At 32.9% G+C, this 21,521-nt stretch overlaps 1 protein-coding gene across 1 annotated transcript in view; it reads right to left on the bottom strand.

Annotated features, from left to right (window-relative positions):
• Window positions 1-681: 681 nt before the first annotated feature.
• The window catches only part of LOC125069940 (ankyrin repeat domain-containing protein 6), an 80,976-nt gene continuing 60,136 nt past the window's right edge, over window positions 682-21,521 (bottom strand). Inside the window, exons 2-5 of the mRNA XM_047679568.1 lie at window positions 19,205-19,318; window positions 4,343-4,444; window positions 3,537-3,731; window positions 682-3,377 (exon numbers count right to left, since the gene is read on the bottom strand). Coding sequence (XP_047535524.1) covers window positions 717-3,377; window positions 3,537-3,731; window positions 4,343-4,444; window positions 19,205-19,303 — 3,057 coding nt within the window. The 5' untranslated portion in view covers window positions 19,304-19,318 and the 3' untranslated portion in view covers window positions 682-716. The remainder of the gene's footprint in view (window positions 3,378-3,536; window positions 3,732-4,342; window positions 4,445-19,204; window positions 19,319-21,521) is intronic.

Genomic DNA, 21,521 nt, shown 5'->3' with positions numbered 1-21,521 from the left:
GTTGTTCTTTAAAAATGACGCGTGTTCTAATTTCAAAATAGAGATTAGTAAAAAAACAAAATTTACAGATGTGTCACTCAAAGTGCATTTATTAAAATAAAATCAGTACAAACATTCACAGATAATATAATAAATATAAGTATACACAAAATCCAAACACTTAAAATGGTTATCGTCAATTTCAAGAGAATCTGCACAAATTACAAAATTAAAAGTCTCTGAAAATAAATGATAACATAATTTTTTTTAGTTTTAGCTTCTATTCGTATTCTTTGATTACGGTTCTTTTTTATAAGATATCTTGACAATACAGTAAAAGTGATTTAGAATATAAATTGTTCAAATTCTTTTGAAATTCGAGAAACAAATTGACTGAATTACGTACAAAACAATAATTATTTTACATTTTTTTTTACAAAACGTATAAGTCACTACACCTACTTATTACATTAATTAACTTAACAAATTATTGTGAAACATGGCATCTTTCGTTTCTAATTAAAATTTGTACTTTATTTAAAATTATATAAAAAAAATGATGTTTTTTAAGTAATTATTATTTTTCAATTTCATTATATTAGTATATGTCACTAATTAGAATGTGCGCGTGCGATAAAAACGGTCGAATTTAATTTTTTAATATTAAAAAAAAAAAACAAATAGGTTTTTTAATATGGCCGGCTCAGACTTTAACATTACGTATATAATTTTGTCTTTCAGACTAAGCTCGAAGCACCCAGTTGTCCGCCATCTTTATTAGGCAGAACGCTAATTCGCTGCCCTGATAAGTTGTCATCCACGTGACCAGATAGACTTGGAGACGGTCCTTGTGAACTGCCATAAACTTTTGTGCTGTATCCAGAATCGTTATGTGACTCTCTATCAGTTTGACTTTGAGTTTCCGTCAAATGTGTATTTATGGCCAGAGATTGAAGACGGCTATGCAACAAGTTATGATCTGGTGCTGGTTTTCTCAAACCATGTGGATTTCCTCTGAATCCTGGGTACATTGGCGGACGGTTATCGTAGTAATTACTGCGAAAGTGATCATTCTGATTAGCAATCTCCACCTCTGTATTCTGATCTAAATGGTCACTGTAACAATGTGGTATCCGTTCTATTTCCCGCATTATATGATCTTGCATCATTGCGTTGAAGACTCCGGTCTGGTGATGGTATATAGGGTTTCTATTTCGACCTTGGACTTGATTTTGTTGCACTCCGGGTTCACTGTACTCGTATTGCTTCTGACAAGGATATTGTGGATACGGTAGTCCATTTTCGATATCTCTGTAAGGCATCTGATGGTGTACAGGCCTGTTTGATATGTCGTGGAAATAAGCGTCTTTTGGAATCATCCTAGCGTCATGCGGATAACTTTGAGGTTGTGCTTGAGGAGCTGGTGATTGAGAATTTGTAGACATAGTCTCGTAGTTCGGTAGAGGTAGAGTTTGGAGTAGGTTAGTGTTTCTCATGGGACCTGGTTGATTTGTACTTCTAATTGGATTATCTTCATCATCGCTACTTTCCGAGTTGTTCCCATTTTCCTTGGGTGGGGTTTGGAAAGTCTTTCTCGTTGGGAATGGTATGAGGTTATGTAGGCTAAATCTTTTGGATTTCGGTGGTTTTTCTTTCAATACAGGTGCCGGTCGCATTGGTTGTTGAGGCATTTTTAAGACACTCGGCTGAGCAACTTGCATTGATATCTCTTTTTCAATAACTTTTCTTTGTAAGGGCAGACGTTCTGGTGAAGTGCACCTCTGTTGATGTTCTACTTGTGCTACTAGCTCTTGCACCGATTTACGAGGTTCTTTTTCAACGTTAATTTCTTCTCGGTAATCGGGTTGTTTTGGAAATTTTATGTATCCATCTTGAGATATGTCCAATGTCTTTGTATGTCTTGATAACACATCCGCCATTTCTTTTTCGAGAATCACCCTTTTACGGATGTCATCCGCAGTCCTCTGTAATACTTGACTTTTCCATGTGGTTTCATTACGGGTTTCCGATGGCTGATTTAATTTGGGATCGTCATCAGGATCGTTAGCTTTGTATTCCGAATATCTATTGCTGCTACTCGGCGAAATTGTGGCAGATTGTCGACAAGGGGCAATATATCTGTCATTATATATTGGCACGTCTGATACCGGTGATTGTGAAAGTGAAACTTTATTTGATTTAACGTGTATTTCCGCTGTAATATTATGAGATAAGTCTTGACTGCAATTTGCATACGGTGTAAGGTTGTAAGGAGATCTGGAGCATGCAGATCCTGCGTCTAATTGATCACTACTTTTTGAATTTTTTAGTAAATGCTTTCTTCTTGGACTGGGTGGTGATCTACTGTCAAGGCCATCTGAGCTCTTAGAAGTTGGTTTTTGATCCAGGTCTTTGGCAATACTTTCACATTGTTCTACATTTTCGTTAAAACTCTGAATAATTCTATTAACATCATTCCATTCTTCGTTATTCGCATCTAAGAGTTCTAAACTTCTTGTTCTTTTTATCGGTGGAATATCTACAGAACCTTTTGGACTGAAATCTAATTTTTTAACCCTCTCCGACGCTCTGAACATCATGCCTCTTGTCAACCACTGCTCCAGGTGCTTATGTCTTTCTTTGCACATAGCTCTTTCTGCAGCTACAAATCTAGTCAATTCAGATATCTGCCCTTGAGTTTTCATTTCCAAATCTGTCACTTTTTGGTCTAATTTCTCATGAGCTCTATCTATATGGCGTTTCAAATCTTTCTTGTCTTCATTCAGTTTTTCCTCCATATGCCTGAAAAACGGTGCACAGTAACACGTATACCCAGCTCCGATTGGACCTTTTTTGATATTACCCGCTAAGTCCAAATAGTACTGCTCGCCTTTTTTTAACGGTTCGGTGGGTAACGAGCTTAACTTCGGCTTCGGGAAATATTTAGGATCCGGATAGTAATGACAGCCGTATGGAGACCAATGAACTTGTGCCGGGTTCTCAAAGTGAACATTCTTTTTCTTTTTATCCTTACTCTTGTCTCTTTTCTTCGCATCGTCCGGTTCATCAATTGTCCTTTCTTTACTTTTATCTCTATGCCTCTCTTTCTTTTTGGGCTGCTTCGCTACAGGCGTGTTAAGGATGTTGATGATTTCTTCTAGCCCTTTTCTTGCAGCGATGTCTCTAGCGGTTTCGCCCTGGTGGTTTCTCAGGGATTTGTCGCAGCCGGCCTCGAGGAGTATTCGAGTTAGTTTTCGCCTACCCATGGCTGCGGCTATGTGTAGGGCGGTGTCTCCGTTTTTGTTTTGCTCGGACACACGGCATTGTGCGGAGATGAGGATACGAGTGACTCCAGCGTGGCCGTAGCGTGCCGCGGTATGGAGAGATGTGTCACCGTACTGTAACGTGAGAAATGTATTCTTAGAAGTTTCTAATGTTTATTCATATTTGAAAAACCTTATAGGCAATTATGAACCTATTTATGATAATTATTTTTATTTGACATAATCCTTTAATTTTATATAAATTAATAAACAAGGATAGAGGATGAATCTCACGTTGTTCTGCAAGTCCGGCGGCGCGCCCGCCAGCAGGATCTCCCTGGCGGACTGGTTGTGCCCGTTCTGCGTGGCGAGGTGCAGCGGCACGAAGCCGGCCGCGTTGCGCGCGCCCAGCTCCCCACGGCGCGCCAGCAGCGCCACCGTGCGAGAGTAGCCCTTCCACGCCGCCTCGTGCGCCGCAGTGTTGCCGTGCTGCGTGATAGAAGATGTAAAAGTTAAACCAAAACTTGTTAAGATTTAAAGAGAAAATCAAAGATATGAAATGAAATATGTTAAGAAATGTCTTTAAAATAATATATTATATTTTTGTAAATAATATTATATAATTTTACAGGATTACTGTTACTATAATAGAGATTTCCTCTTTATAAGTGCTTCTAATTGGGCTACATTTCCGCACAACACAGTCCAATTATTCCTTTATTGAGAATTGGAATGAAAAGAATATAATCTTTAACTACGATATACTTATTTTACTGGACTATAATAGACATTTAACGCTACACAGTTTTATGAAGTGTTTGTTGTAAATCTTAATAGTCGAAAAATAAAAACAAGTATATTTCAAAAATATTATTTTTTGATAATTTAGCAAATATAACAGATATATGTATCTCCTGTTCATCATAATAATAATTATATAAATAAATATTTTTTTGTTTAATGATGCTGGAGTTTTAAGCGTGTTTTAATAATTACATACATATTTTAATAATAAAAAAGCATCCATTGTAAGGCATGACGCTTATGAATCCAAATATTTGATATAAAATCGATACACGATATAAATAAGGTAGACTTACCACATTATCCTGTTTGTTGGGATCTGCACCATTTTCCAGAAGAACACGCACGACGTCCACGTGCCCGTCCGCTGCGGCACGTTGTAAAACGCTGCATCCATTCTGTGAAACACGACGAAATTATTTATTAGCTTAGAGTGCACAAAATAAAAAGTTTTTGCTTAAAAGTTGAATCATTTTAAAAAAATAAAAATATTTTTAGCAATTTTCCTACCACAGGACGAGAAAAAAAAATAACTCAGATTAAATTGACGTGATTAGTTTATCGAATTCACAAAAAAATTGTGTTTTAATAGTTGACGTAGATCGGAAGTAGAAGTAAAATTAAAGTGGTATATATATAAAATTGAATGTAATAATATAGAAGATATATATTTTTTTTATAGTATAGGTGGCAAACGGGCAGGTGGCGAATCGATAGAAAGTGATTGTGTGATGAAAATCGTATGGAATATGTTAATCGAAAATTAGTTTTGATATTAACGGTACTAAAAATATTATTAACTATACCGCTTTATCAAATATGTTCATATATTTTATATATATGTATGTAGAAAAGGTTATAGTTATTTTTATTCGTTTTTTGTCCTTCATATAACGACACCTTGCGTAATTATTGCATAGCTGAGAAAACGTTACGAAATGTCATTAATACGATGTTGTTGTTTGTAAAAAAACAAAATGGCGTTCTTAAACAGTTGATCCATAGGCGAAAGCTTTACGAATTGTTTTAATAATTTATGTTTGTTTTGCAGTAAAATAAATACTTTGTACCGCTCGTTTAAAACACGTGAATATGTATTTCGTAACGGTTTTTTTTCTGTTGTAACGTTAAAAGCTCGTAACGTGAAAGAAGACTAAATAGTGTACATCACAGATTATAAAACAAAATGCGCGCGCAAATAGATGGTGCGCACGGAACTTTAAAGGAGAGCAATAAGATAAAAAGCGAATGAAATTAATGTAGTTCAGAATAAATAATTTGTTAATACATCTATAATTATTAATTTATGTGACAAAACTATCGACGTATTAACAAAAAGACGTGTCATTTCGCACTAACATGGAATTTTCATTCGCTTTTAATTTTAATAATAATAATAAATATTGGACAACATCACATTTTGTATTTTATTTTGTTGGTTCGCTTTAACATATCATGCACTCCGTCTACCTTCTGTTTTATAATCTGTGGTGATTATTATTTTTCTTTTGTTTAGAAAAGATGCCTAGCAAATATGCAATAAAGTAAGTGGTTACCTTCACCATTAAACTCGGGAACTATAGTAATGAACAATTACTTCATAAACCGTTAACGCGATGTGCATGTAATTACACTGGCTCACTCATCCTTCAAACTGGAAAAGTATACGTAAAGTGTTATTGTTTGGTAGTAATTGGCTAGGTATTCACCGAGACCAGTGTTTACGAACCCTACGACCGGTCTTTATAATTATAATACAATAATTCATGGTAACGTTAACAATGATAACCTATATTTAAGCACGAATCTTACGATTAATAAATTAACTTTACTATTAAATTATAATATTTTAATGTTATTGTTTTCTGATAATTTAATCAATATAGGATTTTTAAGAATATATAATTAACTATATATAGTATGACTAATTTTTCTATATTGAATGTAGTAATACTCTGTAAATATTCCACTGTTGGGCAAATGCCTTCACTCTTAAGAAGGTTTGGAACTTATGCTATAACTTCGAATCTAATATTTTTAGGTTTAATTTGTTTTTCATAATTTTAATTTTAAAATGTACAAACGAACGTTTCTACCAACAAAAATGTATAGATAATATAGCTACAGCAACTTTTGATACCAAACTGCAATGCGGCTTCCATGTTAATGGATTAGCGAGATTCAGCTCAGCTACATTCGCGGTTAAAAAATAGACTAAGTATTGGCGGAGCGGATACGGCTTGGCTGGTGTATTTCAGATTCTTTCATCGTATAATATTTTACCGACTTTACCATAATATCGCTCATGTCTAGCCCCAAAATATCCCTGTCAGGTCATATGTCATTTTTTTCTGTAATGTTACTGGCGGTGCTGCGCAATTTGGAGCCATGAAAAGGTATGAGTCAAGAAAGGTCGTCCATCAATTCTCCATAATTCCTTATGCCCTAGGGAATACCCCGGAATGGGCTATGACAGCCCTGGTATGTTGTCTTGTTATTTATTTGTATATATGTAGCATTGATCATATGGACAGTCATTGCTTAGTAGAATGAAAATTAAACTGTTAATTTGGAGACCGCTCTTAATCAGCGTTAAAGCTTTCGGCTGTTTATTAAGAAAACTTCTGTGTTATTATTTACACTGACATATATTTATTTGTAGCGCTTTGTGCAAGCCCGATTGGGAAGTACCACCGACTTATCAAATATATCGCGATTGAAGATGTACGGAAGGAAAATTCTTACGGCGTCAAAGTCTATAGGCAACGGTGACCACTGACCTATAAACCTAACGTTTTTGTGAAAAAATAGGTCTTACTGTATGAGAGGAGTTCGCTACATACACATGTATAGTAGATGTATTAGTAGATGTACTTTATATATATATATATATATATAAAGATAGTTATGGGCAAGTCGTTAGTGAGTAACGTAATAAAATTACGCTTTAAACAATATTTGCAATTTTCAAAGTAATAAGTTCCGTCTATGAGTCGTTAAACTACCGTTAGAGTTGGAGTCATCTCGGAATTACATTTGCGGTTATAATCTATAGTAATATTCATACGGGATGGTCCAGTGGAAAGAATGGAATCTGCAAATGCGATCGCAGATTTGAACCAATGATTAATATTTTAATTGTATGATTTCTGTTCATGATTGATATGGTGACGTATACTGGTAATATCCATGTTTAAATTCAAGGGGTTTGAACCTTGAATTCGTTTTCTAACAAAAAATATTCTTTGCCCACTAGTGGTAGTGGTATTGTTGTTACTCAGTGAGGACAAAAGCTAGGCAGATATCCTTTTTTTTACTAAGGCTTCGTATGGGTGCTGCAGCCACACCTGAGTTAGATATCATAATATAGTAAGTATGTTATGAATAACAGAATGTGTACGGAAATTACATATAATTTTGACCTCATATTCGGGAACATTGAGTCCTATACTCGTTGAAGCCGGACTCCCAGTAGACCCCAAGTAGTAGCGTATTCCACTTTTACCGTTTTCCATGGTACATAATATACCATCTAAAATTAGGGGATATTTGGTTTCAAGAAATGACAATTTTAAGCTTGATTTTAGAAAATGGTGCCAAAGTGTACTCTACTTTTGGATTTCTTGTCCTCGATTGTTTAATGCTACTGCATATAATGATAAGCATGGACTATAAAAACTCTTTAATCATCGAGATACCAACAGCTAGTAACTGAATCGGCTTGTTAGCTTCCTCCTTCATTGTCAGCTAAGTGTTAGTATAGCGTTAGTTCCTAACTATCAGATTGCTGTTCCATCAGACTGTGAAAGACGGCATAGAGTGCATTTGTATTCTACAATATTTACCTCCTGTGGAATTGGCTAATTTCCTTTTAGAATTTCACGGATTGCATTTTTCATCGTGGTTCTTGAGTATAGTTGCGAATTCCACTTACTTATAACGGTTGCGTTATGTTCCCGATTCTATTCCAACCGCAACTGGATCGTTGTATTATTAAAATAGGAAACGGCAACGCTTACGCTTCGATTCGATTGATATAACAATTGTCCCAATTTGTTAGTAGAATTGTGCCCCTGATAGGTTAAAATCAACGTTTGTTATTTTGTAGTCGCTTACCACTTTTTTTACAATTCATTGATTATTATCTTCGCCGTCATAATTGCGCCACTGAATTGATTATGATTAAAATAATTTAAGGATCAGCTGTTCCTATTGATTGAAAGTTAAGTGACCCAATGTAGCAACAGTCAGAAGTAGCGCGTTGGGCATCTTAGGTTATTTTTCTTAAATTATCAGTATGCAGAGCCGGACCGTGAGTTTAGGGGGCCCTGGGCTAATACTACTTAGGGGCTCCACTAAGACACATACTGGAGACACATCTGAACGTAGACTTGAATTAAAATTATTGAATGGGTTTGATTAATTGCAGGATTCGCAAACCATACGTTCTGCTTAATTTAATAAAATTATGGATTCTTTCGCATTATCGTCTATTTATGACTTTGACTTGACTTGACTTACCCGAGGACCCTAAAATCCACGAGAACCTGAGCTGAAGCTCAAAAAGCCATACTGTAGATCCGGCCCTGTCAATATGTATGGTTTTGACCACTTATGATCAAGTGGCCCATCTACCAGCCTGCCTATTTATTCAAAATAAAGAAAGACGCAGGTAGAGTTGTGCTGCGCTGTATAGTATATAATATATATCCAGACGCTTCGTATAGCGATTCGTATCAATGGACAGCCGGCTTAATCGTACTTTGCATATTATGTTTTATAAATTAAAACACGTCTGTACAAAATGCCGCTCCGTTAATTAAGGGGACACAAAAAGTACGAAACTCGCTTATAACATTTCTTGTTGTTCCGATACACATTAGTAACGAGCGCGAACCTGTTATCTGATTATGATTTTAAATAACTTAATGATTATTGTGTTGGTAAATTAGCGTTTATATGTATGTATGGCTTGGATTTTAGGGAGTGACGTATTAAGAGATTTTGGAGATGTTCATATAAATAATTATATCGAGTTGTTTTTTGTACTGGTGATTCAAATTTCAGGTATTTTGAATAGATGCAATATGGATCGTATTTCGTTTTATCAGAGTTGGTAATAACCCCGCCTCTCGCATGGTTATCGTTGTTGTTAAAATTGTCTATGTCCAAATGTTATTATCTTTGATTAGTTGCAGATGCACATGATTTTTTTATTTTGCTTAAAACATTACACGCCTCGTTGGACTACTTTTCGTAAATTTCTCAATGATTTCTAGTTTTGGAAATAAGTTGTTAAAGAGGTTTTCCAATAATAACTATCAAGTTTAATTTAAGATTTGTCACTGAAGCATTCACGTGCTTTTGATTTGAGCATGGTAGACCTTCCTTGAATCCACCACTAGCAACGTTACTTAGTAGTATCTTTACAGTCTAATTGTCCAATTGCCAAACTGGGAAATTTTACCAAATGTGTATTCACAAACCTGCACTAAGCTCCAATCTTCAGTTTACGACTTTTAAAATTAAACTAAGTATTAAATTTAGAAATAATTTCTAACTGTTGTCATTTATAAAGAATCCGTTGAGATGTGAAAAAAACGTTTAAATATAAAACGAATTAGTGAAGCTGCATTTAATTCTCGCCTTTTTTATTAAAGATGTAAATTAGATAAATTAAAAATGAATGTAAAATTTCTTAGCAGTTAATATAGTCATAATACTTTCGGTTTCTCGTTTATAAGCGTGAACAGGAAGTCCGACCGACCAGTGAATTATAGCAAAGAATAGTATAGCATACGTATAGAATATATTTAATAGGAAAATATTATATAACTTAAAAGATATACTATCCTTTTCTACTATTGTTGTTTTACTATTATTTGAATATAATATGACATGCTTAAGGAAGTTGCGTAAAACGACATTTAAGTTCACATTTATTTTTGAAAAGGTTATATTATATATATATATGAGGTTATATAGGAACATTTTTTTTAATTACATTACCAAGATATTATTACAACTTTTAACAGATTTATATTTAGAAAAAAAATAAGACCGTGTTAAACTCAATACTAATGATAGAATGTACGAGTACATCTTTCCGTATGTGCATCTAACATTGAAGTAAAATTTAATCTCTGCATTAAAAGATACATAATATCAACAAGAACACTAATACATAATATCGCTTAAATAAAATATGCACACAGTGCCATCTCAGTCCATGCCGGAGCCCTAGGTCACACGGAAATATAGGGCCCTGGCACACGACATATTTTTTTAATTGTTTTTTTGTCGTATGTTACTTCACGGAGCCTTCAATGTGAGCCGTACCGAGTGTAAGTCTTTCGAGGGGCCTTGACAATGAGGGCCCTATGAACGTGCCCCATAAACCCATATGCTACAGACGGTAATGCATGCAAAAGGCGGTCCCTAAAAAAAGTTACCTCTTCCAGAAGCCACACAGAGAGATGCTTGTAAGACCTAGCGGGCGAGTGACATATAAATATTATAAAAATATATCATCTATAATATATCAAGGAAGGACACTATATAAGGAATATTTTATGCAGTAGGTTACTATTTCTGAATATGAAAACTAGTGATAGTTCCGTTGCGTAAAGCTATCAGTGGATGTTTAACCTAAAGACATAATTCATTGAAATAACTTCATAAGAGCGTTATTACTAATCTAATAATATAGTACAAATTGAGTTTTTATTGAAAAAAAGTAATTGAATTTGTCTAGAAACGAAACTAGTTTTATGCTGTCTTAATTAAGTGCCAATTACAGGCGCATTTAAAACGCTCCAGAATAACAAAAACGTCTATTGCAGAACGAAATATTAATTTATTTTTAAAATCGATAACTGGTAGGAGTATACTAGTTTTAATTAATTTAATATTTCTGAAAGGAATCGAATTGCATTGATATTAATTAATATATATTTTACGCGTTTTTTATTATCTATATAACGATCTTGTTTTTAAATATTGACTGGCAACTCTAAAAAAAGTAATTTGGTATAAACGTAGCATTTCCAGTGTTTTTACTGTTCGAAAAATTAAATTATAAAATTTATCATTATCATTAAAAGAATTATTAAGGATGTAAATTCTGTCGAGGAATATTTTTCATTTATAGCTTTTATGTATGGGACGGTTTAATGCATACTCGTTAGATTGACTCATTAGTGTTTCACGCACACACACGCATACGAAAGTTCACAAATACGCACATACACGCCCATATTCAAAAGCATAATATACCTTTTTTCTGTGGCCGCTAGTTGAAAGGCGCTATTTAGTAAAGAGTCTAGGCTGTTAATTAAATGGCTAATTTAATCAGTTGGCTGCGATATATATCATCCATTTTGCTGTAACTATACAATTGTTGATATTTTTGTGTGCTCAGTTAAACTGAACTTAATAAAATTGTTATTCTGTTTTTTTTTTTTTATTGCATCGTTGGGCGGACTGGCAAAAGAGACAAACGATGTCACCACATTAGTGACGTATTTTAAACATTTCTTACATAACTAATTTGCAACCAACCTAGAGAATTAACAATTAGTTACACTGGCTCACTCGCCTTTCAAACTGGATCACAAGAATATTAAGATTTGGTGTTTATTAGTAGAATATTTGTTAAGTGGGTGGTATGTACCCAGACGTGCTGGAACAAAGCTCTACCAAGTAAAATAATGTACTTTGTATGAGAATACAGATTATTTAACCATACGTCTAAAACATTTAACCGATAGTCCTGACAATTAGTAAATATACACCGACTGGAAAACGTCTGCCGGGTTCTGCTATTTTACTATAAAATATAACGTCACTAAACCGAGGGTTGGCGCATGTCTTAGCTTTTTCTTATATTATTCTTTTTAAAAACAATTTCTTATAGCTAGCAAACATGTTGACAGGACTTTGGTTATAAGGTAGCTTCCTGCACCGTAGTGGTGCTCTATTCCGGTATGATTTATGAAGTTGAGTGAGCTAGTGTAATTAGAGGTGCATGTTACATATAAGATGCTACTGGCGATAAGAGGGAACAAAATATACTATAGTAAATGTCATTATTTATAATTCACGCAGTGGTAAGTTATTAGTGATGCTAACATCACCACTTAAATCAGTGGCCTTTTGCCTTTTTGGCAGTTCTTTGCTTGCTATGCCGCTTAAAAATAATTATTATAACGTTACTAATGGCTTTAAAGTAATTAAATAATCTTCCAGGAATCTTCATAATAAATTACGTTTTTACTCTTTTGAATTTTTTTTATCTGCTATTAGTTTATTTGTATGAAACGAATTTTAATTGACCAATCTAAAATATATAAATATAAAAATTTAAAAATATTTATTCTTATTTTAAAATGTATTTTTGTTTGCGATTACGGTTCGTATCGGTAATATTTATATGTGAATCTGTGGTTAGTTTATTTTGAATAGAAACTTATCCGGACAAACTGGCTAGAAATATGAATTTTTGAAATTGTCATATTGCATAAAAAATATAAATATATATAATATTTTATTTTATTTTATAAAATGTCCGTAGCACCAATAATAAAAACTAGAGAATTAATACTCAAAGAAATAACATTGTAAAATCCTAAAAGGCATTTCATAATTTCATTTTTTTAACAATTTATTTGTTATAAATTTGTGCATACAATAATATATTTTAAAGTGCCTTAAGCCATAGTGAAATTACCTAGCACGAAATGTGTCAGTCGCTGGTTAAATCCTTCTTTATTTCTATCTAGCCGTAAAACCTATAGTTAGGATTACTGTGTCCCACCATATTTATTATGAAGTATAATGAAATACGTTGAAACAAATGGAAAATATTTATGTATGTATAGAATATACCTCAGTCAAATTATTAAAAAAAAAAATGTTTGACATTTTACAAATGAATTAGCTACATGATTTGAAAATGTGTTAAGTTCGACAGAAAGCTTGGTAGCCCTAGCGTCAATACAAGAAAAAGTTTAACAAGACTTAAACCGGTCAGCGTTACTGAACTAGTTTTTTTAATGATCCCGGTCCCCCTGATATGGTCTCAGTTGCGCCTAGATGACATATGATAACATTTCCGATATCGAATAAATAAACGTAACGTGGTTTTTAACGAAAATCAATACATTTTTTGATGATTGCAATCATGTACAACGTTTATTTGATTCAAACTTAACACTTGACCTCTTTAGTTATAGATTGTGAGGATTTATTATGAATATAACCAAGAGATAACCGATATTTATATGTGTATATAATACATCGTGTAAGTTTGTGTATGTGCGTAGATGTTTGGATTTTTTTTAACTGGAATTTTGCACGAATAATGTTACTATGTTATAACTGTGTTTTGTTTTATGCAAAAGAAAAACAAAAACGGTTAAATTATAGAAACCGTTTTATTTGTAAATTTCATACGAATATATAATGAATCACGGTTGAATTATATTTTTACTATATATAAAAAAAAAACATCGCAGTAAAATATTTTTAGTCCGTTCTAAAACATGAATTCCACAGATTCAATATCGACAATCGCAACTAAATCTGAAAGTTAACGACGGTGTAGGCTAGAAAGTAGAAATATGAACAAGTTCCTTACGCAATCAAATAAAAATATTATATTTGAAGAACGTCAAATAAATATTTTGTAACGTAATCTATTCATAAAAAGCAGGAAACAGGAACTGCGTATTAAATATCAACCAAGGCTTCTACGAAATAAAGAGTCTTGAATATCTGTCGAAATATTTTCTTAAAGAATTTCTCTAATATAATTTGTGTAACTGCATTCCGATTTGCAGAATGAGTAAGTCAGTGTAATTAACATAAAACAATTGAAGGAACATTTTAAATTGATAGCACATTGACATTGGAAGTAGTTGTATAAACTCCTTACGACATCAAAATCTACTTTATTAAAGTAGGTTTTTATGAGCCCATTTGAATCGTCATTTTAAAAACTATATTAAGTTAAATAAATAAGTTAAGCTACCACCGGTTCGGCATGTAGATTCTACCTTGAAGAACCGACAAGAAACTTAGTAGTTACTCTTTTTCCAAAATTTAAAATACAAAGTTATTAGGTATATACAATTATATATGTATATAATATATCCTGGTTATAAGAATTTTCATTCGGTGTGTATTATTGGGGGGCGAAGACGACAGCTAACCATCAGACAAGTTGCTCGTGTACAATTTGAATACCTATTTTAAAGCAACAAGGGTCCTATTATGTTAATAAGAGCCACTTGAAAGCTTCGATATATCGAAATTGATACATATAATCAAAATCCATTTGAGTAGCCATCATCAAAGTAAAGTAAAAGTTAATCTCGACGAATTTTAAATTAAATCATGTGATATGCAAATTATTTTGATATAATTGTAGTGTTCTGCCGCCGTATATTACATGGCCGTCATGATTTGTCGACAGCGCGCTATTAATTATGTTAGAAAAACGTTGTCGTTAGTTGTTTAAAAAATATATATATTTAATACTTTTTTTTTGGTTATGAATTAAATTAATATTCATGATAGAGTAGTTCTCTAATAAGGCAATACATTATTTTAACAACACGACTAAAATTTCTTATTATAAAATATACGAGTATATTAATACACTATCAATTATTTTTATTTGTTTTTTGACGAAATAATTATTTGATCTTATGTTTGAAAACTGTTTCGATAGCTTATCTAACTGGAGTTTGTGATTCCTGCTTTTAGATGTTAGGTATAAGGCTTATAGTTCAGTTAATGAATACTTTAAAAGAATTGTAATGCTTAAAGAGGAGTACAATTTTTGACGTCGTGGATTGGCGACTTTTGTTAATATTTCCCCTTGTTATAAAGATATTTTTATACAGTTTCTGTTTAAATTCTCATACTCAAACTTAACTTCTGGCTGTATGGTTAAATATTGTCTTTTTAAAAAGAAGAATCGTATACGCATTATCGTAGTGAATTATAAAGAAATACTTCAATCAAGTTTAACAAAACAAAGTATATCTTTCCCTAATAAAGATTTTAATCTGTACTTATTTTCTAACCAAAAGATAAACTAGTAATTAAATGAAGGCGTCGTATTTTTGAGAAACGAAGCATGAAAACGAAATTCTAAAGTTCCATTCATTATTGTTTGATATTCAAAAAAGGAACAATCAAATTATTTTAAATTATCTGTAGTCGACAGTTCTTATTTATTACTTTGAATATATTTGAACGATGGCAACACAGCGCTTGTAAGCGTCGACTTGATGATTGATGAGGAACCCGCCATGGGAAAAATGAGCGACCGACAATTATAGATCAACAATTAACTTTGTTTATTTTTGTAATAACTCTCCTGAGTTTCTCAGTCAGTCATGGTCTATTAATATAGCTAGTATTTTTTTGACTTCGTATGTCCGCCTGGACAGGTTTCATTCGCTCATCAAATATTCCTTGAGACAACAGCAGTATCTCGATATCAGGATTTAACTTGGATGTATTTTCTTAGTGGTGAGAAATTGTTACAAACATTAATCGTATAAGAGCTTGAAACGTTGTGAAAAAAGGATTTTAGGTTTATTTTTTTATATTATTTTTACTATTGAGATAGATGATACTAGATTTGTAATTAATTTAAAAAAAAAAAACATGTAGTCTCTGTGAAGGTTGCCAGTGAAAAGTTTGTAATTCAAGCTGAAATGATTAGTCAGAATTTAAAATAAAATTAACAATACTACAATCGTTCACATTTTTGTTATTTCGAAATTGAAATATCTTTTGTTCGCTCTTGAAGGTATATTATTTTCATGCTGAACCGTTAAAATATAAATTATGCTTTTGCAACACCGATAATTAATAAGCTTTTCTAGGATTTTTACTTGATTTAATCTGACAGTCAATTTTAAACATTAATTATTTGAAACTCTCCGCTTTACCGACATTACTGAAATTGATGCTGGTTACAATACAAATATACTAAACGTTATTTGTAATAGTACATGTAATAAATTAAATCGTATGTCTTTAACTCAATAACTTACATTATTAAGAAGAATTAAAGATATTTAAAAGCAAATTGGTTCAGACCAATGTTACGCCTCGAGGTTACGTTTGATCGAAGGTTCTTTTTATTTTCACAAGCGTATTCTAGGTTTCATCGACTACGAGACTTTCTTATTGATTGCAAAATAAACTAATAAATACAACGTCATTGCAATTGCGTGTGAGATTTAGTTCAGAAATTTATTTTTAATATTTGTAGCATAATATTACTATATTTAAATTTATGTAGTTTGATTTGGGAATTTTATTTTATACACCTTTGATTGTTAATTTTTTAATTGTTTGAATTTTTGGACAACATCCTAATCATTTACTTTTATATTAGTAATTTATTTCATTCATATTTTAATACTTTTGTTATTTGTAATTTAAATGGGCATTAAATCATATTAGAATGTGATTTAGTAGATGCATGGAAAATAACATTTGGAAATTGAATTTAGTTATTATATGGATATATTCAATAATATTGTAACTTAAATCCGCCATGTTACTTATGACCTCATAAAGTTTCCACAGAACAACAATACTTTTTGACATATTTTTTTTTTTAAATAGATCAAATCAAATGTATTGTGCATTGTTTCTGAAACTTAAATGATAAAAAAATCATCATCTTGATTTATGTCTGCACATCCCTAAAAGATTAAAATAAGCGTTTGCAATTGTAGTCTCTATAACAGAGCAAATAAAATAGATTTTGTGAAATATATTCGAATGCAAGACTATAAAATTCATTCGCCACGGGGCGTCTGTACATTAAACATGTATATTGCTACTAGGTAATTGGTTTTGAGGCATCTGACAAAGCAGAATTCAGAGTAACATCTCGTTTTATTACATGTGGCAAATTATATGTGGTAATAAGATTCATGGACGTGTTTTGATGGGTTTTTTATTCATTCTGTATATTTCGATGAAAGGATTAATATGGCGTAGGGCATTTCTTTCTGTAATGCTCATTATGGTAATAATACTTATGTTTATTAAACATGAAAGAGGACCTTTACAAATGCAACTATGTTGCAAATTTCACTGTTTGTGTAGTTAAGTCTGTGAAAATTATTTAAATGCTTTTTTTACGTATTCCGTGCAAAGCATGGTTAGTTTGTTTAGAGGCAAGTGTTAAGGACCGGCGCACACATAACTAAGTAAAGCGCAACCTATTATTTACTGTTAATAAGTTAACAGATTAGAAATTAGATCAGCGATAATTGTTAAACGACTGTTCTTTAACTGAAGCGGACTGAAGCCTAAGCCGGTAAACCGGAGCGCATTTGTATAAGTGTGCAATGTGCATACTTCTTACAGATGCGGGGCGGTTAGATCAAAGCGCAGTGCCTCACAATTGCGCTCTCTAAGAGTCCACGCGGAGACGTGGAGACGTTACTATAGCCTATTCCGAACGAATCACGTGTAAACACACCTTAGAATTTCATATTCCATACGATCTTGAAATAATTCATCTATGATGTGCAATATAAACAGTTACTGATCAATATATCTTTATTTATAAAATGTTGAATTATTAAAAACTCTTTAGATAACAAAAATATATAAACAACATTTTCTTTTCATAGTAATGACATTTGTGTTGGTAAACTACGAAATGAATTGACTTGCTTTATAATTATAATTAATTAACCTGTATTTTTAATTAATAACAAAATTATACAATACTTTCCCACTAATTATATCCTCTTTAATTATACTTCCAAAATTTCGATAATAACTTCGACGACTTGAAAACGCCGTACATAATGAAAACCATAGACTATTCTAGATCTTGACCGATGCGAACGCGTCAATCAAATGTCAAAGTTGTTTATTTGTGTTTACTCCTCTTGTATTTCGAATATACCCTGGGAGAACTCACTATAAATATCTTTCGTATCTCACCCATAAGTGTTAACTTTACAATAATACCTTAGCTATTATGATGCGTGTAGTTTTTATATTATGTTATATGTATTATTGTCAATGTTATTACTTTTTGCACTTGACGATGGTATGCTTTCGAGTTTATGCGTACAGTGTTGCTCTATTGTGCGAGCATACAACGCTGTTCATTGTGAGAAACATGCTGGCTTCCAATCTAACTACGTCAATGAGGCTTAAAGCGGTGGCAAAGGTCAAGTGTTTCAATTGTAAGCTGAACAAAGATATAATTAGGAATAAGAGGCGATATTTACGCTGTTTCTTCGCTTCGACTTTTCCGTAACGGATCCGACCTTTAAGTTTATTTTTCTGATACGAGACTGAGCCATAAACATATATTATTTGGAGATACTGCATATATAATTTTGTAAAAATTATCGAATTTTAACTACATAGCATACGATATATTACGTAGTTATAGAGTACACTAAAATGTAGCCAGGCCGTCTACACTTTTGGGTTTGGGTTTATCTCGAGAAGTACTGAATAGGCTTTGATCTAGATTAACTAAAGAATGCGCCATTTACAGATAGAGGTGTGTTTGTGCTATCAATTTGCACGCCATTCGGAGAACGCGGCATTTAAAGTAAATCTCCATGTCAGACTTTTGCTGGAGAACGTATTACGTGAAAAATACTTAAAATAAGAAATTGTTCCTATCGATTAAATAAAACTCTTAAAACTTTTAGCTTAAGATAACGCACTATTGTGCTTTAAATTTGGAGATAAAAGTTTGTATACAACAGTAACAGTCTGTAAATTTCCCACAGCTGGGCTAAGGCCTCCCTTTTAGGAGAAGATTTGGAGCATATTCCACCACTTTGCTCCTATGCGGGATGGTTGAAAAGTTTGTAGGGAAGTTCGTAATTTACATAATTTACATTTTACGAAATTTATATCCCAACGGATTACGGACGATACGGAATGTGAATCAAGAACTTAGAAGTTCGATGTATTTAGTCCCATTTACGTTTACTCGGAATTAATTGCTCGATGCGACCAAAGATTTAAACATAGGAATATTTAAAAGGTCAGATGGTTTAACATTAAATGGAAAATTCACTGAACGGGACACGGTTGGTATGGGTATTGTGTATATTGTCTTTTAATATAATAGGATTACTTACCTCGTCAGTCGCATCGACGTCTGCGCCGGAGCGGATCAGACTAGCCACGCGGCCCGCGTCTCCGCGCGCAGCCGCCTCGAGCAGCGCGCCCCCTCCCATGCGGTTACGCCATCACTGAAACAATTAATTCATATTAATTATATTTAAATTAATAAAATTGTTATAAATATTATCAGTAAAGAAAAGTAGTAATTAAAGGGAAAAAATTGTTACATATTTTATTAGTAAATGAATATTCAAATATCAGCGTTATTATAAGTGTTTCGTTATTAATGTCTAGTGAAAAAAATCAAATCTAGTATTGTGGAGACCCTGATTATTTTCCCCTAAATCCAGCCCTGTCTATCGACTATCACTAAGGTTAGCTAATTTTTAACGAAAAACAATATTAAGTCGGTTTAGTGGGCGTAGATCCTGAGGTAAAATCCTAGGTCGGGCTGATATAAGATCTTGGTGATTCTATCAAAATTTTCTCAGTAGCAGCCCTTAGTCTATCAGTTGAAGTCAGAAATATAATAAACTATACGTATACATGTTAAAGTATTTTTTCTTTGTGTGTTCAATGACGTGAACTGCACGTATGTAATATCATAGATTATATTTATAGATAGATATAGATTCGGAAACGTCGTGAATTCCATCGATCTTTCCCTCTTTTTTTCATTGAATAAATAAATATAAATATACAAGATTTACTACTCGCTGGTCACATGTCTACATAACATACATTTGTTACAATTTGAATCGTTTAGTTAACGAATGCACGCGTTGTTTACATTCCTACCTCCGACCGCCTGCTATTTCATTTAAATTCATAACGCATAAAGTATTTGGAAGCGCATTTATTCCTCATATTATGCTCATCATGTTAAGACCACCTGTAATTGATTTTTTTATTTAAACTTTGAGTATAGTCCGTTATGAGAAGTACGTAGTAAGTACGTACACGTTGTCAAGGTAACAGAAAGAAACATAGGGCTCGTAACACGTGAGCCCCTAAGTTTTTTTATCTACATCGATATTATAAAAAGCTAAATTTATTTGTTTGTATGTTGTTCATTTGTTAGAGGGTAAATTCCGATACTAATAACCCATTTTTTTTTTTTAATTTCACTGGAATTAAGCTACATATTCTATTTCTGAATGCTAAAACGAACGAATTATATTTATATACGTATCAAAACCTTTTCTTTATTATAAACAAATTACACCCGTGGGAAGCCGAGGAGTTAGTTAGTAACTTATAATTGAATAAACTATACTCGTAAGTACTTTACCGTTAAAAATCTCTTAACACATACTCACATACGCGGTTATATAAGCGCGTTAAAATGTCGATATGAGATATCGCATTAAGCTTAAAAGATTTATGAACTAATAAATAATGTTTTGATTAATGTGCCGATGTAATTTATCTTGTCCGTTGAATACGGTGATGGCGTTAAAGAATGCTCTGCGCATGCGTTAATAAATCGTTGGGAACGATTTGTTTTGATTTTTTCTCATAACGACTGCGGTTACCGTGACTACTATATACGGCTGGATACGTTGTTAACAATTAAATTACATAATGTATGATATATAGTTTTAATTAATTTATAGACGCTTCGTTATTTAGAGCCTGTTAAACCGTATAAACTTAAATAAAATTTGTATGAAAAACAGTTTTGTTCATCACATTAATGGTTGGTATACTCCGATATATATTGGATATATACAGACTTTCGGAACGTTATGCTTTATTGCAGTTCTCGGGTAGTCAGGGCCGGACCGTAAGTTTAAGGGGACCTGGGCTATCACTATTTAAGACATACCTGAACGTAGACTTGAATTCAATTAATTGAATGAGTTGCAGGACTCACAGGGCTACAAGCCATACGTACCTACATCTGTTTAATTTAATAAAGTTATCTTTCAGTCTTTCGCATTATCGTCTATTTTTGACTTTGAATTGACTTAGCTGTGGCCTCCTTGAATCCACGGGGCCCTGGTCTGAAGCCCAAAAAGCCATATGGTAGATCCGGCTCTGCGGGTAGTGGAAAACGTACAAGGGAGTTGATTTTTTGAATGTACAGAGCCATTTTGGCCCAGTGGATAATGCGCGGATCTTAACATTGTTATAGTATCACTGTCTACTTAATTGTCAATAGCAAAGTAAGGGTAAATAGGAATATTCAGTAATTCATAAAAAAACAGAAGCACACGTGTAGCTATGCAGCATTATATACCACAGTGGTGGACTACGTTGCTAAACTTCTTTTTTGTTTTATAAAGTAGGAACTAAGATGTTATGTCCCTTGTGCTTGCAGTTACACGA

The sequence above is a fragment of the Vanessa atalanta genome, chromosome 16 (genome assembly GCF_905147765.1).
Source record: "Vanessa atalanta chromosome 16, ilVanAtal1.2, whole genome shotgun sequence".
NCBI classification, from domain to species: domain Eukaryota; kingdom Metazoa; phylum Arthropoda; class Insecta; order Lepidoptera; family Nymphalidae; genus Vanessa; species Vanessa atalanta.
The sequence above is the reverse complement of the archived record's forward strand: the minus strand, read 5'-3'. Positions and strand labels throughout refer to the sequence as shown.